General features: G+C 54.6%; 1 protein-coding gene across 5 annotated transcripts in view; it reads left to right on the top strand.

Moving 5' to 3' along the window:
* Positions 1–612: 612 nt before the first annotated feature.
* The window catches only part of PAMR1 (peptidase domain containing associated with muscle regeneration 1), a 164,397-nt gene continuing 141,691 nt past the window's right edge, over positions 613–23,318 (top strand). For 2 of the 5 annotated variants that reach the window (XM_072759117.1, XM_072759116.1), the window contains exons 1-2: positions 1,177–2,690; positions 4,944–5,051. In XM_072759117.1, coding sequence (XP_072615218.1) covers positions 1,421–2,690; positions 4,944–5,051 — 1,378 coding nt within the window. In that variant the 5' untranslated portion in view covers positions 1,177–1,420. Of the gene's footprint in view, positions 2,691–3,369; positions 3,597–4,943; positions 5,052–23,318 lie in introns of those variants that run through there. The other 3 variants (XM_072759118.1, XM_072759119.1, XM_072759122.1) reach the window with 3 other exon arrangements.

The following is a 23,318-nucleotide window of genomic DNA, read 5'->3' as shown; positions in this document are numbered from 1 at the left end:
ATGATCTCTTGGATGCGATGGAATTTATGCCAGGAGACTTTTTTTTTTTTTTTATGCCAGGGGATTAAAGGAAACAACTAATTTATGACTTTCTCTACCTGTTTGCAATATGTGCTCAGCTTAGTATCTGTACATAATGTGGTGCATGGTAATTACCATGCTGAAAAAAAATGTGCAACACGTGACCAGCTAGGCATTTGTCATATTTTAGTCTGCACATCTGGTTCTATATTTGTCAAATGATTAATACAGGAATATAGCACAGTGAAATCCTTTTATATCAAAGTTGTATTTGCCAGGAAATAGAATACTTTCCTTCCCTGTCTCTCCCCCACATTCTCTACTGAACTCTGAAATTTCCTGCCCTAGGGTTCCTTTGAGTAAACAGGGCAGAGAAACCGCTCCGTCTTTGTTCATTCCTGTAGGTTCCCGGCACTCACAACTGGGGTATATATGCATCCTTTGTTTTTATAAAGCACGTCCACAAGGGAGAAACCCTAAAGCTAATTTGAAAAGCGGGGAGGGGCGTCGGTGATCTCCCACAGCGGAAAAGCACGGAAATGAAATTCTCTAAATTTTAAACTCCCTTTTATTGAAATATAAGTTTGTTTAGTATATTTACAACACGCTTTATGCACATATATACACAGAAGGCAAATTTTGTCAAATAAAAAAAGTTTCTCCTGATTAAAAAAAAAACTAAAATAAAAAAAAAAACCAACAACAAAACAAAGTAAAGTGCATGAAACTCATTTGCTTCTGGTGAACATCATCATTGTCAAAATTTTGGTCGGAGGGGAGGAGGGGAGGAGGGGAGGGAGAAATCCACTACTTGACTCCGCGCCGACGGAGGGTCCTGCAATCTGGAGGCTTTAGGCCCAAAGGGCATGTGGTTAGGAACAAGGCAGGCACCTGGCCAGGGTCAGCGGGACCCCCTCCCCCGCCCCCCCCCCGGGTTCTGAGGGTCCTGCTCCCTTTGTCCTACCGGGAGCCTTCCCCCAGCCCCTAGCAGTGATCTCACCATCACGCCGCCGCCGGAACAAAGGCAGAGCACAGGAAGGGGGCTGCGCCAGCCGATGTCACAGCCCAGCTCCGGGCCACCAGCGCTGCGTTGGGTGGGAAACGCACAAATTAGCTCAACGGCTCCAACACGAGTTTTCCTTTTTCGGAGAGGGAATGGGGGTGCGGGTGGGGGAGAGGCAAGGGATGGGACGCATCTCCCACGGAGACGGCCGGCCACCCGGGGCGGGGTGGGGGTGGGGGTGGGGGTGCAAACTCCTCCGGCGGCGGCGGGTGTCTCCGGATCCAAACTCGGTGCGGCCACGGGGCAGCGTCCTCCTGCAGGCTGGGCCGGGGGAACGTTCCACTTCTCGCCCCGGAGACGCCGTCCTCCGCGAACTTTGAAAGGAGACGGCACGAGATGGCGAGCCAGGGGCAGGGCAGGTGGGTGCAGCCGAGGAGAAGTTTCAGCCTCCTGGCGGCCCGGGGCCGCGGGCTGGGCGCTGGGCGTTGGGCGCTGGGCGTTGGCCGAGGCGGCGGCGGCCCTTCCCGCTCCGCGCATCCCGCATCCCCCGGCCCGGGGGTCTCTCGCCCTCTTCCTCCGGGGTGCGGGGGTGGGGGGGGGCTGCCGGGGGCGGGGCTGCTAAGTCCCGGGGCGGCGGCCGTACTTGGCCTTGCAGTGCAAAATGTGCTTGGCGAGGAAGTCGAGGCGGCGCTGCAGCAGCTGCGCGTGGGGGTCGGCGAGCGCGGCCAGCTCCGGGAAGCGGGGCTCGTGGTGCCGGTAGAGGCGCAGCAGCCGCGCGGCCGCGTCCCGGCCTCGGTGCAGCTCCAGCACGCGCCGCGCCGTCCGCTCGCGGAACACGCACACCGACTGCAGCAGCGGCTCGTTGTACTTGTCCCACATGCCCGCCACCCGGTAGCCGTGCACCAGGCCCGCCTCGTTGTCCAGAAAGACCAGCGCCCCGCCGGGGCCGCGGTGCAGGTTGCTGGTGGCGCGCTGCATGACGCGCGGGTCCCACTGCAGGCTGAAGAGGTTGCTGACCAGCCGGTCGAAGTTGGCCGTCAGGTAGTCGAAGAGGATCAGGTCGGTCCACTGCACCAGGTCCACCAGCTCCGCCTGGCTGCGGTTGGCCAGCTCGCCCCCCGCGGCCCGCAGCGGCCGCAGCCGGCCGTCCTCGGAGCGCCAGGGCGCGGGCACCACCACGTCCGTGAGGTTGGGCAGCCAGCGCGTCAGGCTCACCACGCTGCCCTCCGCCCAGTGCGCCGCGCGGAGCTCGTCCTGCACCTGCGCCCACTGCGCGCCGCGAGCCTCCACGCGGGCCAGGGCCAGCGGCGGCACGTGGCGCTGGAGGCCCAGCAGGCGCGCCAGGTAGAAGGACAGGGCCTCGCCCTGGATCTGCTCGGGGCTCACGCCGTAGCGCACGCAGGCGCGGGTGCCGTCGGCGAAGCGGGCCAGCCGGTTGGAGCTGCGCCCGCAGCCGCCGCGCTCCAGGGCCACCACCCGGGCGCCGCGCGCCGCCTCCAGCCACGCGGCCGCCTGCGCCTCCGAGAAGCCGCGGGGCACCCGCTCCTCCAGGCCGCGGCTCCAGAAGACGCCCCCGCGCACCGCCGCGCGCCCCTCGCGCCCCTCGCGCCCGCCCGGGGGCCCCCGCGCCGCGCCGCCCGCGCCCGCGCCCGCGCCCGCCGCCAAGGTGAGCAGCGCCCGGAAAGTTTTCGCGGAGCCGCCGCGGGCGTCCCGCGCCGGGGCGGGGGCCGGGGGCGGCCGAGGCGCGGGCCCCGGGCGCCGCGGGAGCCGGTCGGCGGGCGGCGGGCTGCGCGGCGCCGGGAGCCCGCCCCGCAGCGCCAGCAGCGAGCCGAGCGCCAGCAGCCAGAGCCCCGCGGCGGCGGCGGCGGCGGCGGCCGCGTCGCGCATCCTCCTGCCCGAGCCCCGCGGGCCGCGCGGGGGCCGCCGCCGCTTCAAGCCGCGCCCGGGCGCCCGGGGCCCGGCGGCGAGGCGGGCCCGGCGGCGTGCGGGCTCCGGGGCTGCGGGCGCCTCGGCCCCATCGCGGCCGCGGCGCTCCGCCGGCGCTGGGAACTCGGGCCGCCGCCGCTTCCCAGCCGCTTTTGTATTTGGCTGCGAGACCCTCGGGCGGGCGCGATTCACAGGCGCCCGGACCACGTGGGCGCGGGGGGACCCCTCCCCCTCCCCTCCCCCCCTCCGCGGCCGCGGCCGCCGCGCCCGCCCCCCGCCCCTCCCCGCCCCTCCCCCCTCTTCCCCTTAAAGCGGCGACGGCTCCTTCCGCGCGGGAGAGGCGGCCCCGCCTCGGCCGGGGACCTCGGGGCCTGCGGGAGCCGCGCGCGCCCGGGCCGGCCGGGGTCGGGGGCCGCGGGGCCGCCTGCGGAGTTCGCGCGGACCCCGCGGCGCGGGCCGGGGCGGGCCCCTCGGCCTCCCGGCTCTCCGACGGCGCGGCCACCCAGCCTAAGGGGGGCCGCGGCCTGGCCTCCAGCCCGGCGGGGGCGGGGGCACCCCCTGTGGCACCAGCTTTGCACCGACACCCCTCTCGCGGGCGCGCTTACCACCGCGGGGCGCTGCGGGCGGGTGCGCCCCGGGGTTGCAGGTTCGGACTCTGCGGAGGGACTGGGAGGGGGGTTGCGGGGGGGGGGGGGGCCGGGGATTAAACCTCGCCCTGCAAGCCCTGCAACACCCAGGCCGATCCACGGAGCCGGGTCTCAGGGCAGTAACCCCCGCAGGCTGTCCCCGCGCTCGTGGAACGCAAGCTCGGGACGGGGAGGGGGAGGGGGAGGGGGGCGGCTATGAGAACGTGGTAACCCCGGATCCGACCTGGGGCAGGGTGCAGGAGCCAGGTGCGGGACCTCGGGCAGGAGCCGCGCTGGGCCAGGACCTGGGGCAGGACCTGGGGCAGGAGCAGCGCTGGGGCAGGACCTGGGGCAGGACCTAGGGCAGGAGCAGCGCTGGTGCAGGACCTGGGGCAGGACCTAGAGCAGGAGCAGCGCTGGGGCAGGACCTGGGGCAGCACCTGGGGCAGGAGCAGCACTGGTGCAGGACCTGGGGCAGGACCTAGGGCAGGAGCAGCGCTGGTGCAGGACCTGGGGCAGGACCTAGAGCAGGAGCAGCGCTGGGGCAGGACCTGGGGCAGCACCTGGGGCAGGAGCAGCGCTGATGCAGGACCTGGGGCAGGACCTGGGGCAGGAGCAGTGCTGGTGCAGGACCTGGGGCAGGACCTGGGGCAGGAGCCGCGCTGGGCCAGGACCTGGGGCAGGACCTGGGACAGGAGCAGCGCTGGTGCAGGACCTGGGGCAAGACCTGGGGCACCACCTGGGGCAGGAGCAGCGTAGGGGCAGGACCTGGAGCAGGACTTGGGGCAGGAGCAGCGCTGGGGCAGGACCTGGGGCAGGAGCAGCGCTGGTGCAGGAGCCAGGTGCAGGACCTGGGGCAGGAGCGGTGCTGGGGCAGGACCTGGGGCAGGACCTGAGGCAGGAGCAGCGCTGGGGCAGGAGCCAGGTGCAGGACCTAGTGCAGCAGCAGCGCTGTCCGGGCCTCCCTCTCACCAAGAAACAGTATGATTCTGCCCAGGAGGAAACCGAGGCAGACAACGTTTGCTCGGGACGCTGGACTTAGCAAGTGCACAAACTAAAATTCAAGCTCCGGCCTTCTGGCCGTGTGCCACCTGATTTTTCCCTCCATCAGGACAGCTCATTATTTTTTTCCTTTTTTTTAAATCAAGTTGCCAGCGTTTTCGGTTTTTAAAAAACTCACTGTCATTTAGCCACTCACTTTGTTTTCCAAATGTGATTTTCAGTTCAAATGAAAAAGAAATCCTGATAGTACATTTGACTTGCTGGTTTAATGGTTTCAGGGAAAAAAAAATGGGGGGGGGGGGAGGAGGAGAAAAAAAACAACAACAACCCCAAACCCTGACAAAACAAACCACACTGTCTTCCAGCACCTCTGAGCTCCAGCCACCTGGAAGGCTCTTGGATAAGAATTGGCCTCCCCCCCTCCCTTTCCCGCTCTGCAGGAGGGTGTCCCGGATCCAAACCAAGATCCCCAGGTAAGATGCAAGGTTGGGGGTGGAGGCGGAATCCACCTCCTGAAAGCAGGCAATGGAAATCTGTTTTCTCACATGTGATTCTTTCTCTCTTTAGCCCCCATCAGGTGCACATGGGGAGGGGGGTTCAGCTTTATTAGCTCATCAGCTGACACTGATTATATTTCATTCTCCAAAGAATGAATGTTCAGAGTTATAGGGCAGACACCGTAATGTTTGTGGCTGAAGAGAAGCATCAAAAGACCACATCTGGAGCTTTCCAGCACTGACCCCGTATTCCCTCAAGTGTTTCCATATTGGCTGAAGTGTGGAGTCTTTGTTGAATCTGTTCCCCACCACACAGCTCTATCAGGCCTTTTTATAGATCTTATCTGATGCTCCGGTGACTGTGACTCCCATACGGAGGCATCAAAACGTAGTAATGCTTTAAAAGGGACTGTCCTCCCGCTTTGTGTAAGCTCCTCACCCCTACGTTACCTAGAGGGCAGGGAATACTATTTCTTAACAACCTTTTATTTCTCTTACCACGTAAGTTAGTATATTGTACTAAATAGGTGCTCAATAAATTAAATTTGATTTTTTTTTTAATCTTTTGGTTTAACTTCTGGGATTTTTTTTTTTATTACAGTGCTTTCAGCCCAGGTAAACTGTAAGCAAGATCTCCACCTTGTGGGCATGAGTGGAATATCATCTAATTACAGAACTGTCTGTGTGTGTTTAACGGGTTGATTCATGATTTCACCTAAATTCAGCCGGTGACTGTCCTAGGTGCTATGGGGAAATCCAAAGTAGTTGGTGTGTCTGCCTCTTTAGCTGCTAACAGAAGCTGTAAAGAACTACAAGGGATAGTTCGTTGTCATTGCCTGTGGAGTCCCCCTTACCTATTGTTTCGGGGCTGCCCGGCTCAGTGCCTGGTGCTTAGTTAGTTCAATAACAATTTGCTGAATAAGTCATTGGAAAGTTACTGAGATTAAGTTTCTGCAGGTGGCATGTATTGGTTTTAAAAAGCTCCTTACTACTAAGAGGTACAAAATAAGAACTTTCATTTTATTTTTTTAAAATATTTTATTTGTCTATTCATAAGAGAGAGAGAGAGAGAGGCAGAGACATAGGCAGAGGGAGAAGCACACGCCCTGCGGGGAGCCTGATGCGGGACTCGATCCCAGGATCCTGGGACCACAACCTGAGCTGAAAGCAGATGCTCAACCACCGAGCCACCCAGGTACCCCAAGAACTTTCATTTTAAAAGGAAAAAAAATATTGATGAAGCCTCCACATAATGTAGGAAGAGGAAGCCTGTGACTTTCATTCTGGGAGGGGCTGGCCTCCAACCCAGATGCTCGAAATCCCAGGATCTTCCCATCGAGTTCCCGGTATTGACAAAGAAGCTGGGTCTTAAAGAAGTTGGCTAGGATCTTACCTCTTGGAAGAGGGACTGACCTCATCGCAGCCCTTTGCCTGCAGCCACAGGACTGAATGCCCCAGGTACCGCAGTGGGACGCATTCACAGAGGAGCAAGTGCACCGAGATGCAGAATTCCAGAAAACCAAAGGACTAAGACAAAACCAAAACCAAAAAGCAAACCCTCCAGCAGAATGCCATTTTATAGGCATATTTGAATACTTTAGACAGTGTTTCAACGTTGAATGCACTCGTCTGTTTCACCTGTACGATGACAGTGCTCCCACTTGCCGTCACCTCCCAGCCTGGGGATGCTCCCCTCCCCCAGTCACAGCCAAGCCACACCGTGGCTCCTGGATACAGTTCATCACAATGGGTAGCCGCTGGCCCTTCCGCCCCTCTGGCAGTTGCTTCTGCAGGAGGGAAAGTGCTGCTCCTCTGTCCCTACCTAGAAACCTATTTTCACCTTGAAAACTTTCTTAATATTCCTCAGGGCTTCTCCCTGAGTCTGGACTTCCAATTGCTTCGAATTTTTCCATAGTCCTGTTTGAAGAATGATCTGGCTCATTTAACAGTGCCTCCTGGGAAAGAGGGCGGGGGTGGGGCTTTGAGGGTTGGGAGCAGGGCAGGAGGCTCGGGAGTTGGAAGGTTTCCCAAGTCTGGCATTTTCACATTCTGGCTGTTTCCTTTCTGGCGGGTTATTTCCTTTCTTTGAGTTTAGGTTTCCACATCTGAGAAATGAGGATAATGAATCTTGCCTACTTTGCACGGTTGTTGGGAAGTGCTAGCGACGTATTAATAATCACTACAATGCTGGTGGCAAACACTTACTAAGTGCTTATTATGGGCCTAGCACAGGGCGTTACGGGCTTTATTTTGCACACACGTTCTCTGCTTTAACGTTTCCAACAGTGATGAATGTCCCCGCTTTACAGATGGGAACACTGAAGCTTACTTAGCCAGTGACTAGCCTGAAGTCATACGGCGAGTAAACGGCAGGGCTGAGATTCCAGAATGATGGAGGACAAGCCCTTTGCAAAAAAAACAAAGACAAACAACCCTGGGAAAATGTCAGCTATAAAAAATTATTGCATTTAATCAAAGTAGACTCAACTCAGATTAAATTTTGCTTTGAAATGTTCTCTGGGGTTGCTACTAAGGGAAATGGTTAAGAGAACAAACTCTCAGACCAAATTGTCTGGTTTAAAACTTACCAGGGGTGTAACCCTGAGTCAGTTACTTGGCCTCTCTGTGCCTCAGTGTACCCATTTGTAAAATGCAGTTACAGTAGAATTATTGGTGTCACTAATACTGATGATATCAATTACGTAATGCCTGATGATTAATACTAATTAATGGTGACAAACTTTGTAGTTTATTGTGAGGATTAAATTAGTCCCTATGTTTAAAGTGCTTAGAAGAGTTAAGAGTTCACTTTTAATTAAAAAAAAAAAAAAAAAGAGTTCACTGTTAACAATATTTGTGTGATTCTGTGCATGAGATCATTAGCTCTGACCCCAGGCAGTTTTTGAACTTCTCTGAGCCAGAGTTTTTATTATTTGGGTCCCTCTCCTCCCCTCTTTTTGTCCCCCCTACAGTACATTTTTTTTTCCTGCTTTGAGGATCATTTTCCTTTTTTTTTTTTTTTTTTTTTTTTGGTATGTCTCTATTAGGTCATGAGCTCAAGAATTCCTTTTTTTTTTTTTTAAGATTTTATTTATTTATTTGAGAGAAAGAGAGCAAGCATGAGTAGGGGGCAGAGGGAGAGAGAGAAGCGGGCTCCCCGCTGAGCAGGGAGCCCAGTGTGGGACTGGATCCCAGGACCCCAGGATCATGACCCGAGCCTAAGGCAGACTCTTAACCAACTCAGCCAGCCAAGAAGCCTGAGCTCCAGAATTCCTGCACGGCTCCCATCCTCACAGACCTGGCTGTCCTGGACAGGTATCTACACATTTTATTCCAGGTAAATCCTACTGGATAGCTAGGAGGAGGTCAGGAAATGCAATAGCCTTTGCAACTAGTCTGCCTGCCTGAATGACTCCCACTTTTAAGAATATACTGTGTTTCACCGTGTTTCTGGAAAGAAAGTCAGGGTTGACATAAACCTGTAATTTATGGCGAGACTTTAACATTTTTACGAACCTCTTTATTCCACAGAGCTCTCTTTTGACCGGCTTTTGGAAAAGGCTCCGATAGCCACTGGTGTTAGAAGCTAGAATCTAAAGGTTAGAGCACTGGTGAATTAATTTAATAAATCTGAAAGCCGTTGCCATCGTGAATCTCAGTCACATGGCATCATAGTCAAGTTATGGGGTGTGGTGTTAAAAATTCTGGGCTGGGCACTTTGAGACATGAGTTTTCTTTCTCTGCTCTGATTCAGTTCAACTGCCGTATTTTATTCAGATGCAGAAGGTCAAGATCTGGGCAGTAAGGGCCGAGGCCTCTGCCTTTATCTCGTCTTTAACGCGGCGTCAGGAGCTTCGGTTGGTTGTCTGTTTTTCATCCTCCTTTCCCCTTCTTTGGGCAGCTCCTCGTCCTCTTTCCTGTGCCTGGTGCTGGAAGGGAGGCTAGACCCTGATTGGGCTAAGCCAGTCGGGGTGCTTTTCGGCCCCTTGCGCACGTGGGGTTTAGGCACAGGCTGATGACACCATGCTGGCCAATGAGACCTGGGGTCCCCAGGGAGGTTTCTGGAAGAGCAATCCACTCTAGGGCAAAAAGACACTGAAAAGATGTGGCACCTTTTCTCCACGGTTCAGGCCCAGATGTGAGGGCTGGAATTGGGACAGTCCCCGCAGAACCGCAAGGAGAGCTAAGTGGACACATCGAGGGTGGCAGGCCAGAAAGCTGCAGGAGCCGGGGTCCTTGGTAACATCACCGGGCCCTCAAATTAATCAACTCTGAAGCCACCCTTCCCCCTGGGCTTGCCAGGTGGTTGGACACACTCGGAGTGGGGTTTTGGTTTGCAGCCAGGGAGTCCTAAACGACGAACCACTCACAGAGGGGCTTATGGACCAGAGAGGGGCATACCTGGAAGCAGATCTGTGCCCTCATGAGTGTGCTCCCAGGCAGGCGGGCCGGGTGGAGTCTCCAGGGACACACACGGGTCTGTGCAGCCGGGCTGAGTCTTGCACCTGCTGACTGTGCTGTCCTGGGAGAGTCACTTAACCTTGCTGGGCCTGTTAACTCATCAGGAAAGTGGAGATGCTGACCGTACCTGCCTCGGAACACGGTTGTGTGGATGAACCGCCTGGGGAGCATTTAGGAAGCACCCTCCCCCCCCGCCCCGCCGTCACGGAAGCATATGCCACCGGGGAGCACAGAGGCCGGGGAGCAGCAAACTCTCCCAAGGGAGGCCAGGAAGGCTTCACGGAGGAGGAGGCACATGTTAAGCTTGAGTCTTGAAGGGCGAGCGGGGGCTTTGCAGGTCAGGCTTTGGGGGAGGAGGGCATTCAGCCCAGGGACCGTCCAGGGAGCTCAGCAGCCACGACCCGTGGGCGGATCACCGTATCTTCGGGAGCTCAATTTCCTGGGCCTTAAAAGCACTTGTGTCCGTGGGCTTAGCTTAATCGGCTTTGGATATGAGACGCCGTTCTCAGGCCCCCTCCCTAGATGGAGGAGCAGCAGGGCAGGGCTTCTCCACGGCCCCTCCGTCCCCCACCGATGGCTGTTTCCACCTCGGCTGCAGAAATTCACTCAACGAACACTTGCCCCGAGAGGAGGTGAGGCCGGCTGGCCCCGTTGATTCCTCGCCCCTGCCACCTGGAGCCTCATCCCTGCGCAGTCAGCGATGCTGCTCTTGTTCGGCGTCCCGGGCCCTGCACACCTCATCAGTCGCAGAGATGCCAGAGCTTAATTAAGCTTGTAAAGCTTTCTGATTCTCTCAGACGAAAGGTGGCCCGTAAGTACCAGGTTTTATTTTGGTGGCTCCTGCCAAGGGTTGTTATAAATAGGGCTTAGTGCGCAGTGGCGGAGCTCTCAGGTTGATAACGTGTCAAGACCAATCGAGGCTTCCGAGAGCGGGGATATTATCATAATGGTTCCATCATACGCGGTGGGTGTTAATGGAAGGGGCCGTGAGACAAAAAAAAAAAAAAAAAGAGAAAAAGGAAAAAACGTAGCACAGGCAGCGACGCCGGGGGAGGGAGAGGGGTGGCTGCCGGTGAGGTATGGCCTGCTCCGGGCATCTCCATCATCATCATTACCTAGATTAGCCTCGGAGCCATTCTTCTCCCGTCTCTTCCAGACCAGACTCCAACTCCAATAAAAAATGGATGCTTTAACTCCAAATGAAAATATATTCCTTCGCTGCTTTTTAAAATCCATTTACACTGAAATGATGGCCAGCAGGTAAGTAATTCATAACTGGGGGCTCACTGCAGTGCGGCCGGGAGTGTCAGCAGAGCGATGAGCGGCCTCGGTGGGTGGGCCAGGGACTCGAGGACCCGGGAAAGCCATCCCTGTGGTACTGGAGAGGGGCCTGGGTGGGGGTGGTGTGTGTGTGTGTGTGGGGTAACCAGCAGACCCTCGCTGCTGGCTGGTGCCTCCTAGTGAACGGAGAGGTAGCTGCACATCTCAACAGTGAGATGGGGGCGAGGGGGGCCGGCTAGAAGTTCCTCAGTAGTGCAGTCCTGGTTAGGAACGCGCCAGCTTCCTGCGTCCCAGCTTGCACTGCCTAAAGCCAGTTTCCTGTGTCCCGTGGGCAGATGACCTGTAACACCTGGGGGTGATGATGACAGAGATGATGAGGACGACGGCAATGGCGTAACCTCGTGTTTGTTGAACCTGCCCCACTCCTTCGAACTTCAGTTCATCTTTATCCAGATGCCTATTCCATGGTTTGGGAGGGGCAGGGGCTGTCCCTCTATTTCTGAGGGTCCCCAGGGCTTTGATCCTCAAGCTTGTCCCTCTGCATCTGCTTCCGGCCTCCCTACTTGTCGCCTTGGCTCTGGCACACAGTCACCCGGCCGTGAAGGTCCGCATCTGAATCACCCCACCTGCCCCAAGTGCACTTGGAGCAACTGAACAAATTTGGACACTTTGCTGACAATCTGCAGGGCTCCCCAAACTGGGGGGTGGAGGGTGTCACATCGCTGTGCAAGACTGTCATCCATCTGGCTGTCCTTCCCACCTCCTCTCTGTCCCCCTCTGCCTTCTGTGGAGAAACAGGCAGATTCGTGTGACCCAGGGCCACTACCATCCAGGCGCTCTCTCGGGAGCTCAGCTTCCAGAAGGTCAAGGTTTCCCTTGCGATCAAGCTGGACAAGGGATTCTGGTGGACACAGCGTCTCCAGGGTACTTCCGACCTGTAAGGAAGCAGCATGCTGAGAGCTTTCTGGACACGTCAGCTTTAAGGCCTGCCCCATCCTGGCCCAGAGTTGTTATTCCCCCATTTCACTGATGGGAAAACCACTGGAGCATTGTGACAGGTAACACATGGCTCAGGAGACTTCTGCTAAGTGACAAGAGAGGAATTCCAGCTCTGGTCAGCCATGGGAGCAAAATTATATTAGCCACAACGGCACATGGCCCCTCCTGGGGCTGAGAAAAACCCCGGTGATCTAGCCAAGGGGCCTCTTACCAGGGGCTCATCTCTTCCTTGGTGCTGCCGTGTTGTCTGTGTCCAGGCATGTTAGAAACAGGTGCTCGCTTAGAGCTCTCCTGGGCGGCATGGTGGAGCCCCTCCGCTGGGAGATGGTGCCCGCTTGGAAAGCTCTGCGCGGTTGATATTTTATCAGCTGGGTGAGAATGGCCGGAAAAGAAGTGGGCAGACCTAACAGTCCCGGGGGCCGTACCACTGCTGTCTCAGGGTCAGGGTAGCCTGAGCCTGGCACGCAATAATGCCCGCTATAACTGCCGCTCCCAGGAGCCAGCTCTGAGATTGCCACAGGGATGCAGGGCAGGTGCCACTGTGGGGCCGGGCATGCTTGTTACACGCCAGACACTGACACTTGCTCTTGAATACGTCTGGTTCCTTTTTGTTTCAACTGAAGGGAAAAAGGAAGCAAGAAACCTCAGAGGCCATTTCTTGTCTGCCTGAGTTTAAAGAATGGCTGCATTTTAGGGACAATATGGGCCTAAGGAATAGCAGAAGGAGGGCTGAGGATTAATGACGGTCATACATTTATACGGCTCCTCGCAGTTTTGCTGAGCACTCTCCCATGCCAGTCTGGTGGATTTTTATGGCAGCCTGCGAGGGAGGGGTATGGGGCGGGCGTGGGCGACTGTTCTTATTTGATGAGGGAGAAAGTTGAGCTTCAGAGAGTTGTGTGATGAGCACAAGGTGAATGGCTCGGTCCTGGCCCACCTGGCTCACTTTACCTGACCTCCACGGCAGAGCTTTCCCACGGCCGTGGTCCCTCTCGGCTCAGTCCTGTTCACATCTGCAGACTCTGTCGCTACCCTGGTTTTCTGCATGGTCACACGTTCATGTTACACGTATGTTACAACAGCCACCCAGACTCCAGTAAGGGGGGCAGAGAAAAGAACCCAGGGACACCTCCTAAAGAGCTGGGGTGTTTAAAAGCTCCTCTCCCATCAAGGGGTGATTTCCTTTTCTCCTGCTGGCATCTGTGACAGAAAGGAGGAGCGAATGAACAATCAGAAGGGTTGGGGGAAAAAAAAGGGGGGGTTGGGGGGAAAGAAAAGAGAGGGATTATTCTGAAATCTTTTCCTTTGCTTGCCTGTTTCTGCTCGTTAAATAACAGGAGGATGAATAGGAGCTTTAACCAAAGGGAGTCAGAGATGATCGCCACTCACTGGACTCTTTTCTTTTTCTTTTCTTTAAAGATTTCATTTATTTATTTGATAGAACAAGCAGGGAGAGCAGCAGAGAGAGAGGGAGAAGCAGACTCCCCACTGAGCAGGGAGCTCAACGATGCGGGGCTCAACCTCAGGACCCCGGGATCATGACCTGAGCTGAAGGCAGATGCTTAACCGACTGAGCCACCTGGGCGCCCCTGGATTATTTTCTAAGTGACTTTTTTGAGGTGGGGAGGGAAATCCTAAAACCACCCAGAGTTGGCAAAGAAGAAATAGACACGAAAAATGTGCTCATGGTTCTCTGCTCCCAGGCACGATACCCTTGCTCACCCGGGGCAAAGCCAAGCCAACAGGGTGCTTGACCTTGCCATCTTTCCCCACCAAGAGGGTTAGGGCTCCTGGCAGTGCTGCGTGCCCCTTAGGATCAGTGAGGGAGCTGGAGCAAATAGAAGTCCCTCCGCCTTGGTTTTCTCATCTGTCAAATGGGATGTTAATGCTTCCCTCTCGGGGGTACCGTGAGAATTAAATGAGATTATGGGAGCAGGTAAAACAGAGTAGGTGAAAAGTCCCAATAGGGTTCCTGACACGTGGTAGGTATTCAGTGAGCGTTACAGGCCACACACCCAGCCGACCACACACCCAGCTGCAGAGACAGGTCTGGGAGGACACATCTAAGCTGCCAGCAGTGTTACTCCTCGAGGAGGTGTGTGTGGTGGGGAGGAGGCACTTGGACCCTTCACTGTCTGCATTTTTACTTTCTATGTCCTAGATATCGTGAGGAAGCATGCTCTATGAGTATTGATGGGTGTGTGCGGAGGGTCAAGATAGAGAATAACACAGAACGGGACACTGTGGTACACCTCCCGTCTCTGTGTGATTGTAACACCTGTACCTGCTATGCTTGGATCAGTTGAGGGGCCTTGGGTGACCAGCAACAGAAACTGGTGAAGTCAGGAACTGAAAACAGGATTTGGTGGAAGGACATTGGGAGGAGTCACCAATGAAAGAACTGGGACCTGGGCACCGGGAAGCAGAGGAGCTAAGGGGGCCTGGCTAGGTAAGCAGGAGGACCTTCTCTCAGAGGTGCGCATGCAAGATGTGTCAGCCCCTGGCACTGCCCATTCATGCTTTTATAGTCCAGGCACAGCGAATCCAATTGGCCCAGTTTGGAACAAAGTTTCCACATTGACTCATCCCCCTTTTACCGTGGGACAGGGCAGATGGTCTCTAAAAGGGAGTGCTTCCGGGCTGGACCATCAGCATCCACTCACTTCTGTATTGTTTGGTTTTTGCCAAATTATCACCTTGTGTTACTCTTTTTTTTTTTTTTTTAAGATTTTTTATTTATGAAAGAGAGAGATGGGCAGCCCAGCGGGGCTCAGTGGTTTAGTGCCGCCTTAGGCCCAGAGTGTGATCCTGGAGACTTGGAATCGAGTCCCACATCAGGCTCCCTCATGGAGCCTGCTCCTCCCTCTGCCTGTGTCTCGGCCTCTCATTCTCTCTCTGTGTCTCATGAATAAATAAATAAAATCTTTAAAAAAAAAAAAGGTGAAAAAAAAAAAGAAATGTCTTTGAAAGAGAGAGAGAATGCAAGTGAGCAGGGGGAGGGGCAAAGGGAGAGGGAGAGAGAGAATCTCAAGCAGACTCCAAGCCCAGTGCAAAGCCTGATGTGGGGCTCGGTCCCACAACCCTGAGACCATGACCTGAGCCGAAACCAAGAGTCCATCACTTAACTTACTGAGCCACCCAGACGCCCCTACTTTTTAAATGATAATGAGAAAACTAACAATTAATTAAGTAGAGTTATGCTGTACAGTCTCAACAGGACGTATTTTATGCATCCTTTATCGGGAACCAATAACAATAAAACCAAGCAGCATGATTCATCATTCACGGGCCTAGTGACACATCACAGGCGACACATCCGCCTTGGGTCTGAATGAATGTTGATTGTGGTGGCAAACACACCCACACAAGGACAACAGTATTTGTCTTTTTGACTCTCACGATTAGCAGGTCCCAAGGGTGTGTAGGACGCCTCTCAGATTAGGAAGGGAGTTTGAGACCTTTATTATTAGGGCAAAGAAGAGGGATAGGACATCTGTGATTGTTCTATCAGTAGCTGTTGTTTTATGGTGGCCGGAAGGCAGGGACTATGAAGCACATGGAAGGTATGCAGGATATATTCCGTGTGTGTGGAGGGGAGAGAGAGAGAGAGAGAGGGAGGGAGGGAGCATTTCATTGCCCCAGGGTAGGATGATTTAGCCAGTGTTGTAAGGCAAGCTCAGATCCAGCCTGCATTTTCTATGCTGACCATCTGTGTTTCCCAGGAAAGCGGCGGCCAGCCAGGGCCTGAGAGCTTTAGGAAAAAGTGAGAAGCAGGAGGACAGCCAGTCCAGGAGGGGCTGGAGGGGTCTTTGTGTCCTTGCGATGCCTCCTGGCAACACCAGCAGCACGGAGGCCTGCCTTGGCTGCCTGCCCCCTGTGAGCCCCCTCGGGGTCCTTTCCAGGGTTGGAAAACCCTCTCCCCGGCCACCCACCTGTCCCTTGTGACTTTTTTCCCCTAGGGGTAGGTGTTGTTGGGGTTGATGACCAGAAACTACTCATCTGAAGGCAGAAGCATCATCTCTAAAAACCACAGGTGGACCAAGAACGAGTCCTGCCTCCTGCATCTGGCTGTGCTGGGCAGCTCCCCTACCCTAACAAGCCCTTTTCGGGGAGAGGGGGGTATGTCTATAAACAGGGAAGCCAGGGTTCGTAAGCTTCAGGGTCCCCCTCAAGCTGGCACGGTTCCTAAACGGTAGCGCTGGATTGAAACCTGGGCCAGCGTTCACCGGGTCACCGGGCCCTCCCAGCTTCTCCGCGTTGGGAAGCCAGCTCAGAAGGACCCACGGCCCAGCTCCGCCGCCCGCCCCCGCTGCTCTGGGACCTGGATGCAGAACTGAAAGCAGTCTCAGCCCTAAGGACCGCAAATTGGGAATTCTAATGCAACATCTTCTCTCCAAGCCAGCGCTGTAATAACACAATTTTAAGCCAAGCCTTGGCGTCTACGTTTTCGGGGGGTGGTTCCATGAACTTGCCAGGAGCTCCTACCCAGCCATGGGAGCCCTCCTTCTAAGGCCCCCCACTGGAAGTCGTCTTTCCTTGTCGGCAGCTTCAGATGCGGGGTGTTCTAACCTCTGAAGTTGCTGGAATAGGACCATTAGACCGAACAGTTCTACTGGAATTAAAAATATTGTGAATTTTGTGCTAACTGCCTCTGGCCATAACTGGAATAGAAATGACATTGCTTCAGACGCTACCGTGCACTAATTAAACCAGCAGAGAATGAAGCAACAGAAATACAACGGCAACAAAAATGGGAGTTGTGGGCTTCAGAACACTCCCCCAGCAGGGCCATTGAATTTACATTTCCATTATTTCGAGTGAATATGGCCCTAAGGAACCACGAAAGGATTTTTTTTTTTTTTATGTGATTTTAGGGCAAGTCCCTCTTGCAGTGTAGTCACGTTAGTAAAGCTATATACTGTCTTTGTTTGGGGGGAAAAAAGTTTAAAAAATATATATACCTAGGAAAGAGTCCAGAAGGATACATACCTAACTGTTATCAGTGGTAGCCTTGGGGAAAGGGAATTTGAAGAGAAAGAACTTTCCTCTTTTTCTTTTAAAACTGTTTTTATATATTCCTGACGTGCTTAAATTCATTATACTCAGCATGCATTTTTGAGCAGACTGGAATGACCAAGGGAGTGCTTTAGAGCGAATGATTCATGCTTCATGGCACCAGATTGTCAAAAGACTTCTTAATGGGTGTCCATTAAGAAGCTGCCCTGGTGGGCCAGGAATGAAGATGCGAAGGGTCTGAGCTTTGCTGGTAGCAGCAGAGATGGGAAGGAGGGGGGGAGGGGCTTGTATGACATTAAGAGCCAGGAGCCAGGGTGTGATCATTAATTTTCCGCAGCAATTTGAATGGCCTCAGGGGTGCCCCGACAGCTGGTGAAACCTTTTGGGTGTGTCTGTGAGGGTGTCTCTAGAAGAGACTAGCATTTGAAACTGCGGACCAAGGAAAGAAGATCCCTCTCACCAACACGGGTGGGCGAACTTTCTTTTACTTGAACTGGGACATCTGTTTTCTTCTGCTCCTGGACATTGGTGCTCCTGGTTCTTGGACCTTTGGACTCCAACTAGGACTTAAACCATTGGCCCCCTGATGCTCAGGCCTTTGGACCTGGACTGATTACACCACTGGCTTTCCTGGTTCTCTAGCTTGCAGGTGGCAGATTATGGGACTTCTTGACCCATAATTCCTGTAATTCCTGTCATCTCCTCTCTGTATGTCCATCTAGATCCTACTGCTTCTATTTCTCTGGAGAACCCTGAGTGATACTCAGAGGTATCACCTGAGTTGGCCCAAGGCTTGCAGAGTGGCTCTGTTTGCATGAGGATGGAGCCTCGATACTGATGCTGAGCTATGGAGGGACCTAAGCGAGCTGGATTTGGAATTCTCAGTGCATGAGTGGCTGAGTAGATGGATGGACAGATGAATTTTCATAGAAGGATCTGGGCTTTTAGATTTAGGCTGAATTCCTTGAAAAGCCTAATTAGGTCCTGAGGTTGGGTAGGTATTTCCCATCCTCTTCCCCTGACTTCAGGGGTAAGGCCTTCTTTTTGGGGGGGGGGGGTAAGGCCTTTCTAAGAGCTGGACCATTTCTAGGTGACTCCTTGGTCACTTGGATCTTTTTATGTTCTAACTATGAGAAACCCCTTTGGATGGCTTAGGCAATAAAAAGATTGATTTAAGGCACATGTAATTAGAAGATCTTCTGAGTTGGTTCGAGCTGAGGCCTTACCAACGGCATCAAACACCTGGTCATCTCTCAAGTGTTGTGTTCTGCTCTGCGTACATCAGTTTGGCTTCCCATGGTGGCAAAATGGAGGCAGCAGTTCCAGATTTTACCTCTACCTTACCTAGAGGAAGACAGTTTTTTTCCCCCTAGAAGTTCCCTGAAGAATTTCCCCTCGATCCTCATTGAAATATATGTTCATTCTGCATAGAGTCTCTTTGGCTAGAGAATGCTGATTGGCTTGGGCTGTCTAAGTCAATCAGAGTTATAAGGGTGATGCGGTTGGGGGGATGAGGTGGGAGGGATATTAGGGAGCTGTCAGGTTCTAGTCTGGAATGATGGAGCAGGAGTGGTCCATGTTTGGGGTGATGGTGGGGAAAGAAGAAAATGGCAGGAGGAGGGCAGTGGATTTCCCAGATTGAGAAGCAGGACAGTGGATGGTTAGATATACTCCAGAACAGCACCTCTGAGGTTATGGGTGCAGGGCTATGGAGGAGAATGATTATAGGGTGCTGGGAAAACCAAGCATTAAGAACCAAGGTCATGGCACCAGATGGGGAGGACCGGGGGGGCTCCAGGGCTTTGCTGGGCTCTGAGGGAGTGAGCCAGCTAGAGACACACCTTTTTCAAAGGTTCTGTTGGTGTAAGCAGGGAACTGGTGAGTGGACCCCAGGGCAGCATGGAGCAGTGTCCCCACACAGCATGTGGGGCGCCATGGACCCAGAGCAGCTCTGTGGCGCTGAAGTTCATTTACGTAGAGCACTTGGAGTGCCCGGCGTGGAGGGCAAGCCCAACCACTGTTAGAAGTGGTCTTCTTTTTAATCATCTGAGGCAGTAAGGAGTACAGCAGCAGTGGAAACAGGAGACTGGGGAATCCCGGACTCCTGCCTGCTTGGAAGGGACGGTTTGGTGACTGTCCTTTCTGGACCTTATAACCCTGGGGAGGGGAAGCCCCAAGAGTGTGAAGCCAGGGATTCCTTCCAATCTGGTGAATGGGAGCTTGAGCAGGATTCAATGTATTTGAGAAATTAAGGCCTGTGGCAGTACCTGCGTCTCACAAGCGTGGAGCAGGGGACATACACGGGCCTGTGAAATTAGACGCACACACACTTTGCATAGATGCTCTCATTCGAGCCTCACTACACCCCACAAGGCAGCCGTTGTTACCACCGTTTGGCAGACGAGAAGCAGCTCAGCTTGGAGGTATTCAGCCCATGGCCCAAGGTTCAGAGCGAGGGTATGCCCTCGCTGGTGTTTGAGCCCAGCCTCCACACGCTCTCCCCACCCCCAGCCCCCTGGCCTCACCACATTCTCACATCTGCACGAGACATTTGGAACTGCTGCATAGCCATTTCTACCCAGCTGAGGACAAGGCCAAGATGGCAGCGTCAGGATAGAACCTGGGTCGTTGATGGTGGGGTGAGTCACGAATGTTGATGGATGTAGCCACATACAAGATATAAAACCACGTTTTCCAGACTCCCGTGTCAATGCAGGTAGCCAAGGAAAGTGTTGAGTGGCCCTTTGCTCTGCCCCTCTGCAGGTAGCCAAGGAAAGTGTTGAGAGCCCTTTGCTCTGCCCCTCTTTACCTTCCTGCTCCCTGGAATGTGGACGTGATGGTTAGAGCAGTGACCGCCATTATGGGACCATGAGGCTAACTCAGGGATGGAAGCCACGTGCTAAAGATGGCCCTGGGGAGATTATGGGTCCCTGCTGACTGTGGAGCTGCCATCCCAGCTGTTGGCTGTTCACCTCTGGGCTTCTTTCCTTTGAGAGGAATCTAAACCTCTATCCTGTCTAAGCCACTGCTTTTTTTTGTTTTTTTTTTTTTTGCTATTTGTATTTTATATGTAGCTGAGTCTAATCTCAATTGAGAAACCTGTCAATTCCTGAATTTCCTATTGAGTGACAATGACCTCCCTTAATGTCTAAACTGGTTGGAGTTGGCGTGTCTTTTACGTGCCATCGATAGCACCCTAATGGTTCCCCTTCAAAACCCATGCTGTTAACATCCACCCTGGGCGGCCAACAACGCGGGACTGTGTTCTTCAGTTCTCCCCTCATACTGGGATCCCCACCGCGTTCCACATACCTTTCCTGCCTCTAAGCCCCATCTCTGGGCAATAAATAGCTTCCAGAAAGCCCAAACGAAAAGCAGATGTCCCAGCTCGCTGCTTCAGGGGTGGTTCACCGCTGGTGGGAACTTCAGGCGGTTGCTCTGGCATCGACCTCCACCTGCCCCAGTCGTGCCCTCCCGGTCCCCAGCAGGGTGAGGCTCCACATGGCCTCCCCGATGCTCCTGGATGCTCCCGCCTCCCCCCTGCCCACCAGCTCACTGCCTCCGCCAACCACATGGCCTGCCTCCCCCACAGATCCTCAGGGACAGGAGCTTTTAATAACCGGCAAGGCAACTATTGACTCAGGTTTTGCTTGCCTGCCACTAAGTTAGCATTTAATAAATGCTGGATCCTGGCTTAATAGGCCGGTCATTGTGTATCATTGAAATGGCAAATTAATTATTCAAAGCCGTACATGAGATACACCAGGGATGGAGGAGAGGGGGGCCCTCTGGTTGCTCCTTCGCAGTAAACACAATACACGGTGTGTATTTATAGTCTAACAGCCAGCTTGTTAAATCCAAGTCTATTGGATCTAAGTGGGAGTCAGGAATTGACGGGAGGGCGCTGGAGGGCCCAGGCGGCCTGTGCCCAGAGTATCCCAGCCCCTGCCTCGTACCCCCATCCCGCCACGGGGATGCCAGAGCCGCCCCAAGCAGGGCTGGATTAGTGATCGTCACTCCTCTGGGGACAGAACCAGCTTCCATCCTTAGCCCGAGAAGCTTTCCCTTGATGGTAAACCCATAAAGGGCCCCGCAACCCACAGCCACCGGTGACGGCTGCCCGCTCCGGGCGGGGGCTGCACTTTCCAGGGCCTCACGCTGTCCAAGAGAGAGCCCAGCTTGCAGATGAGGAAACTGAGGCCTGGAGGGGCTCAACAGCCGGCCCAAGGTCACCCGTGTGCTAAATGGCAGGTGTGGGATTCAGATGCGGGGTGTTGGGGCCTTTAAGGCTCCCTGTCTTCCTGTTTCTTGTTCTAAAGCTGGGAGCACCCTGGGAGGTGCGGACTCTCGCCCCTCGGGGCCCGGGGTAGCCCCAGACCCACCCCACCTCTGCATGCACACCTGCCTTCTCCCCTCTTGCAGTGCCTCATGGGCCGAGGGAGAGGAGACGTCCCGACCCACCTCCGTGCCTCTCCCTTCTCTGCCCCTGTGTGCGGGACTGCAGCGTCTGTCCTCAGACCAAAAAGAAAAAAAAATTCCTCAAGCAGAAGGAAATCACCAGGGTAGGTGAGCCCCTCTTCCGGTCTCCGTTTGCCCCTTGGATGCGGGACCGCAGAGACCCGCAGCAGGTGGAGGCAGGGACAGCCCGCTGCCTGGGACGTCCGTGCCCCAGGTGAGATGCCCGCCTGCCAGGTGCCAGGGCCCACCTGCCGCGTGCCGCTTCGTGGTTCCGACCCAGGAGCCCCCAGGCCCATTCTGTAAGGGACCCAAGCCATTCATTCCTCTGATTGATTGATTCATTCATTCATTCACTCAACACTCATGCGTGGTTGGCCTCCTTTGTCAGGCGCTGATGGGAGGCACGAGGTCTGTGGCTCCCTGTGAGATGTTCTGGAACCCCCAGGGCAGCCCGGACTGGACAGGGAGGCAGCAGGTCCGGGTTGGAGTTTGGGGGAACGGCTCTCCCGCTTTGCCAGGGCCTCTGGTGGTGGTGGTGTGGGGCAGGCCAGCCCGGTTCCAGGGCCTGTCCCCGCATCCATGGTGGGGTGGGCCCCAGGCAGGGGCCGTGGGTGATGGCCTGTGAGCAAAGCTGATTCCCTTCCAGGAGCCGCAGGCAGAGGCCGCGAAAGCACACACCCTAGGTGTGTCGGGTCCAGCAGGAGTGTGCACCTGCGGGAGCGTGCACCAGCCTCTGCGAGGAGAACGGGAGGGAAGCTTGCTGAGCGCCAAGGCCCTGCGGTGGGAACACATCAGCCAGGTTTGAGGTCGCCCAGAGGCTCAGCGTGGATGGGTACAGGACGGGGGACAGGGAAGGAGCTGGGAGGGAGGAGCAGGCCAGATGGTGGAGGACCTGGGGCTCCACACCAGGTGAGTGCCCTGGGGAATCGCTCTCAGAAGAAGAGTCAAAGGTTCCTAGAGGTCAGGGAGGGCAAACAGACTCTACAGGGCTGACCTCCCTCCTCCCTCACCTTATTTCTCTGTTGGATTTTCTTTCTTTCTTTCTTCTCTTTTTTCTTTCTTTCTCTTTCTTTCTTTCTTTCTTTCTTTCTTTCTTTCTTTCTTTCTTTCTTTCTTTCTCCTCTTCTTCTTTTCTCTTTCTTTTCTTTTCTTTTCTTTTCTTTCTTTCTTTCTTTCTTTCTTTCTTTCTTTCTTTCTTTTCTCCTTCCTTCCTTCCTTCCTTCCTTCCTTCCTTCCTTCCTTCCTTCTTCTTTCCTTCCTTTTATTTATTCATTTGAGAGATCGTGAAAGACACACACACACACAGAGCTCGAGCAAGGGCAGAGGCAGAGGGAGAAGCAGACTCCCCGCTGAGCAGCGAGCCCAATGTAAGGCTCCATCCCAGGACCACAGCATCATGATCTGAGCTGAAGGTGGACCCTGAACCGACTGAGCCACCCAGCACCCCCACACACCTTGGATTTTTCTATCGTGGGAGGAACGTCACCATTCAGAGTTGTCCAGGCTCAGAACCTCAGGATGGCACAGGTTCCTCCTCCCACCCCACCTCTGTCCCCATTCGCATTAGTCTCTGAATCCCAAACCTAATCACTTCCACCCGCACTCAGCCTCAGGCCCGCCTCCCACTCTCCTGGCCGGGCTCTCCTGCTGTCTCTCACCATCCCCTTAGGCACCAGCCTCCTGACTGCCCTTCAGGCCCTCAAGGTCTTCCCCATGTTGATAACACGTGGCCAGAACTCTTTCTATACACAGATCAGATTGCACCGCCTTCTTGCAGAAGCCAACAGCACTTAGTATACCTTTTCAAGTTGGATTTCTCATAAGCAAACTCAGAGATGGAGAATTGTGTGCAAGCATTTTGGTGGGGGACATGTTCTTTTATTTTTTTAAATTTTTTGAATTTATTTTTTCATGAGAGACAAAGAGTGAGAGGCAGAGACACAGGCAGAGGGAGAAGCAGGCTTCCTGGGGGGAGCCGGATGCAGGACTTGATCCCTGGACCCAGGGATCATGACCTGGATTCAGTGT

The sequence above is a fragment of the Vulpes vulpes genome, chromosome 5 (genome assembly GCF_048418805.1).
Source record: "Vulpes vulpes isolate BD-2025 chromosome 5, VulVul3, whole genome shotgun sequence".
Taxonomy (NCBI): domain Eukaryota; kingdom Metazoa; phylum Chordata; class Mammalia; order Carnivora; family Canidae; genus Vulpes; species Vulpes vulpes.
The sequence above is the reverse complement of the archived record's forward strand: the minus strand, read 5'-3'. Positions and strand labels throughout refer to the sequence as shown.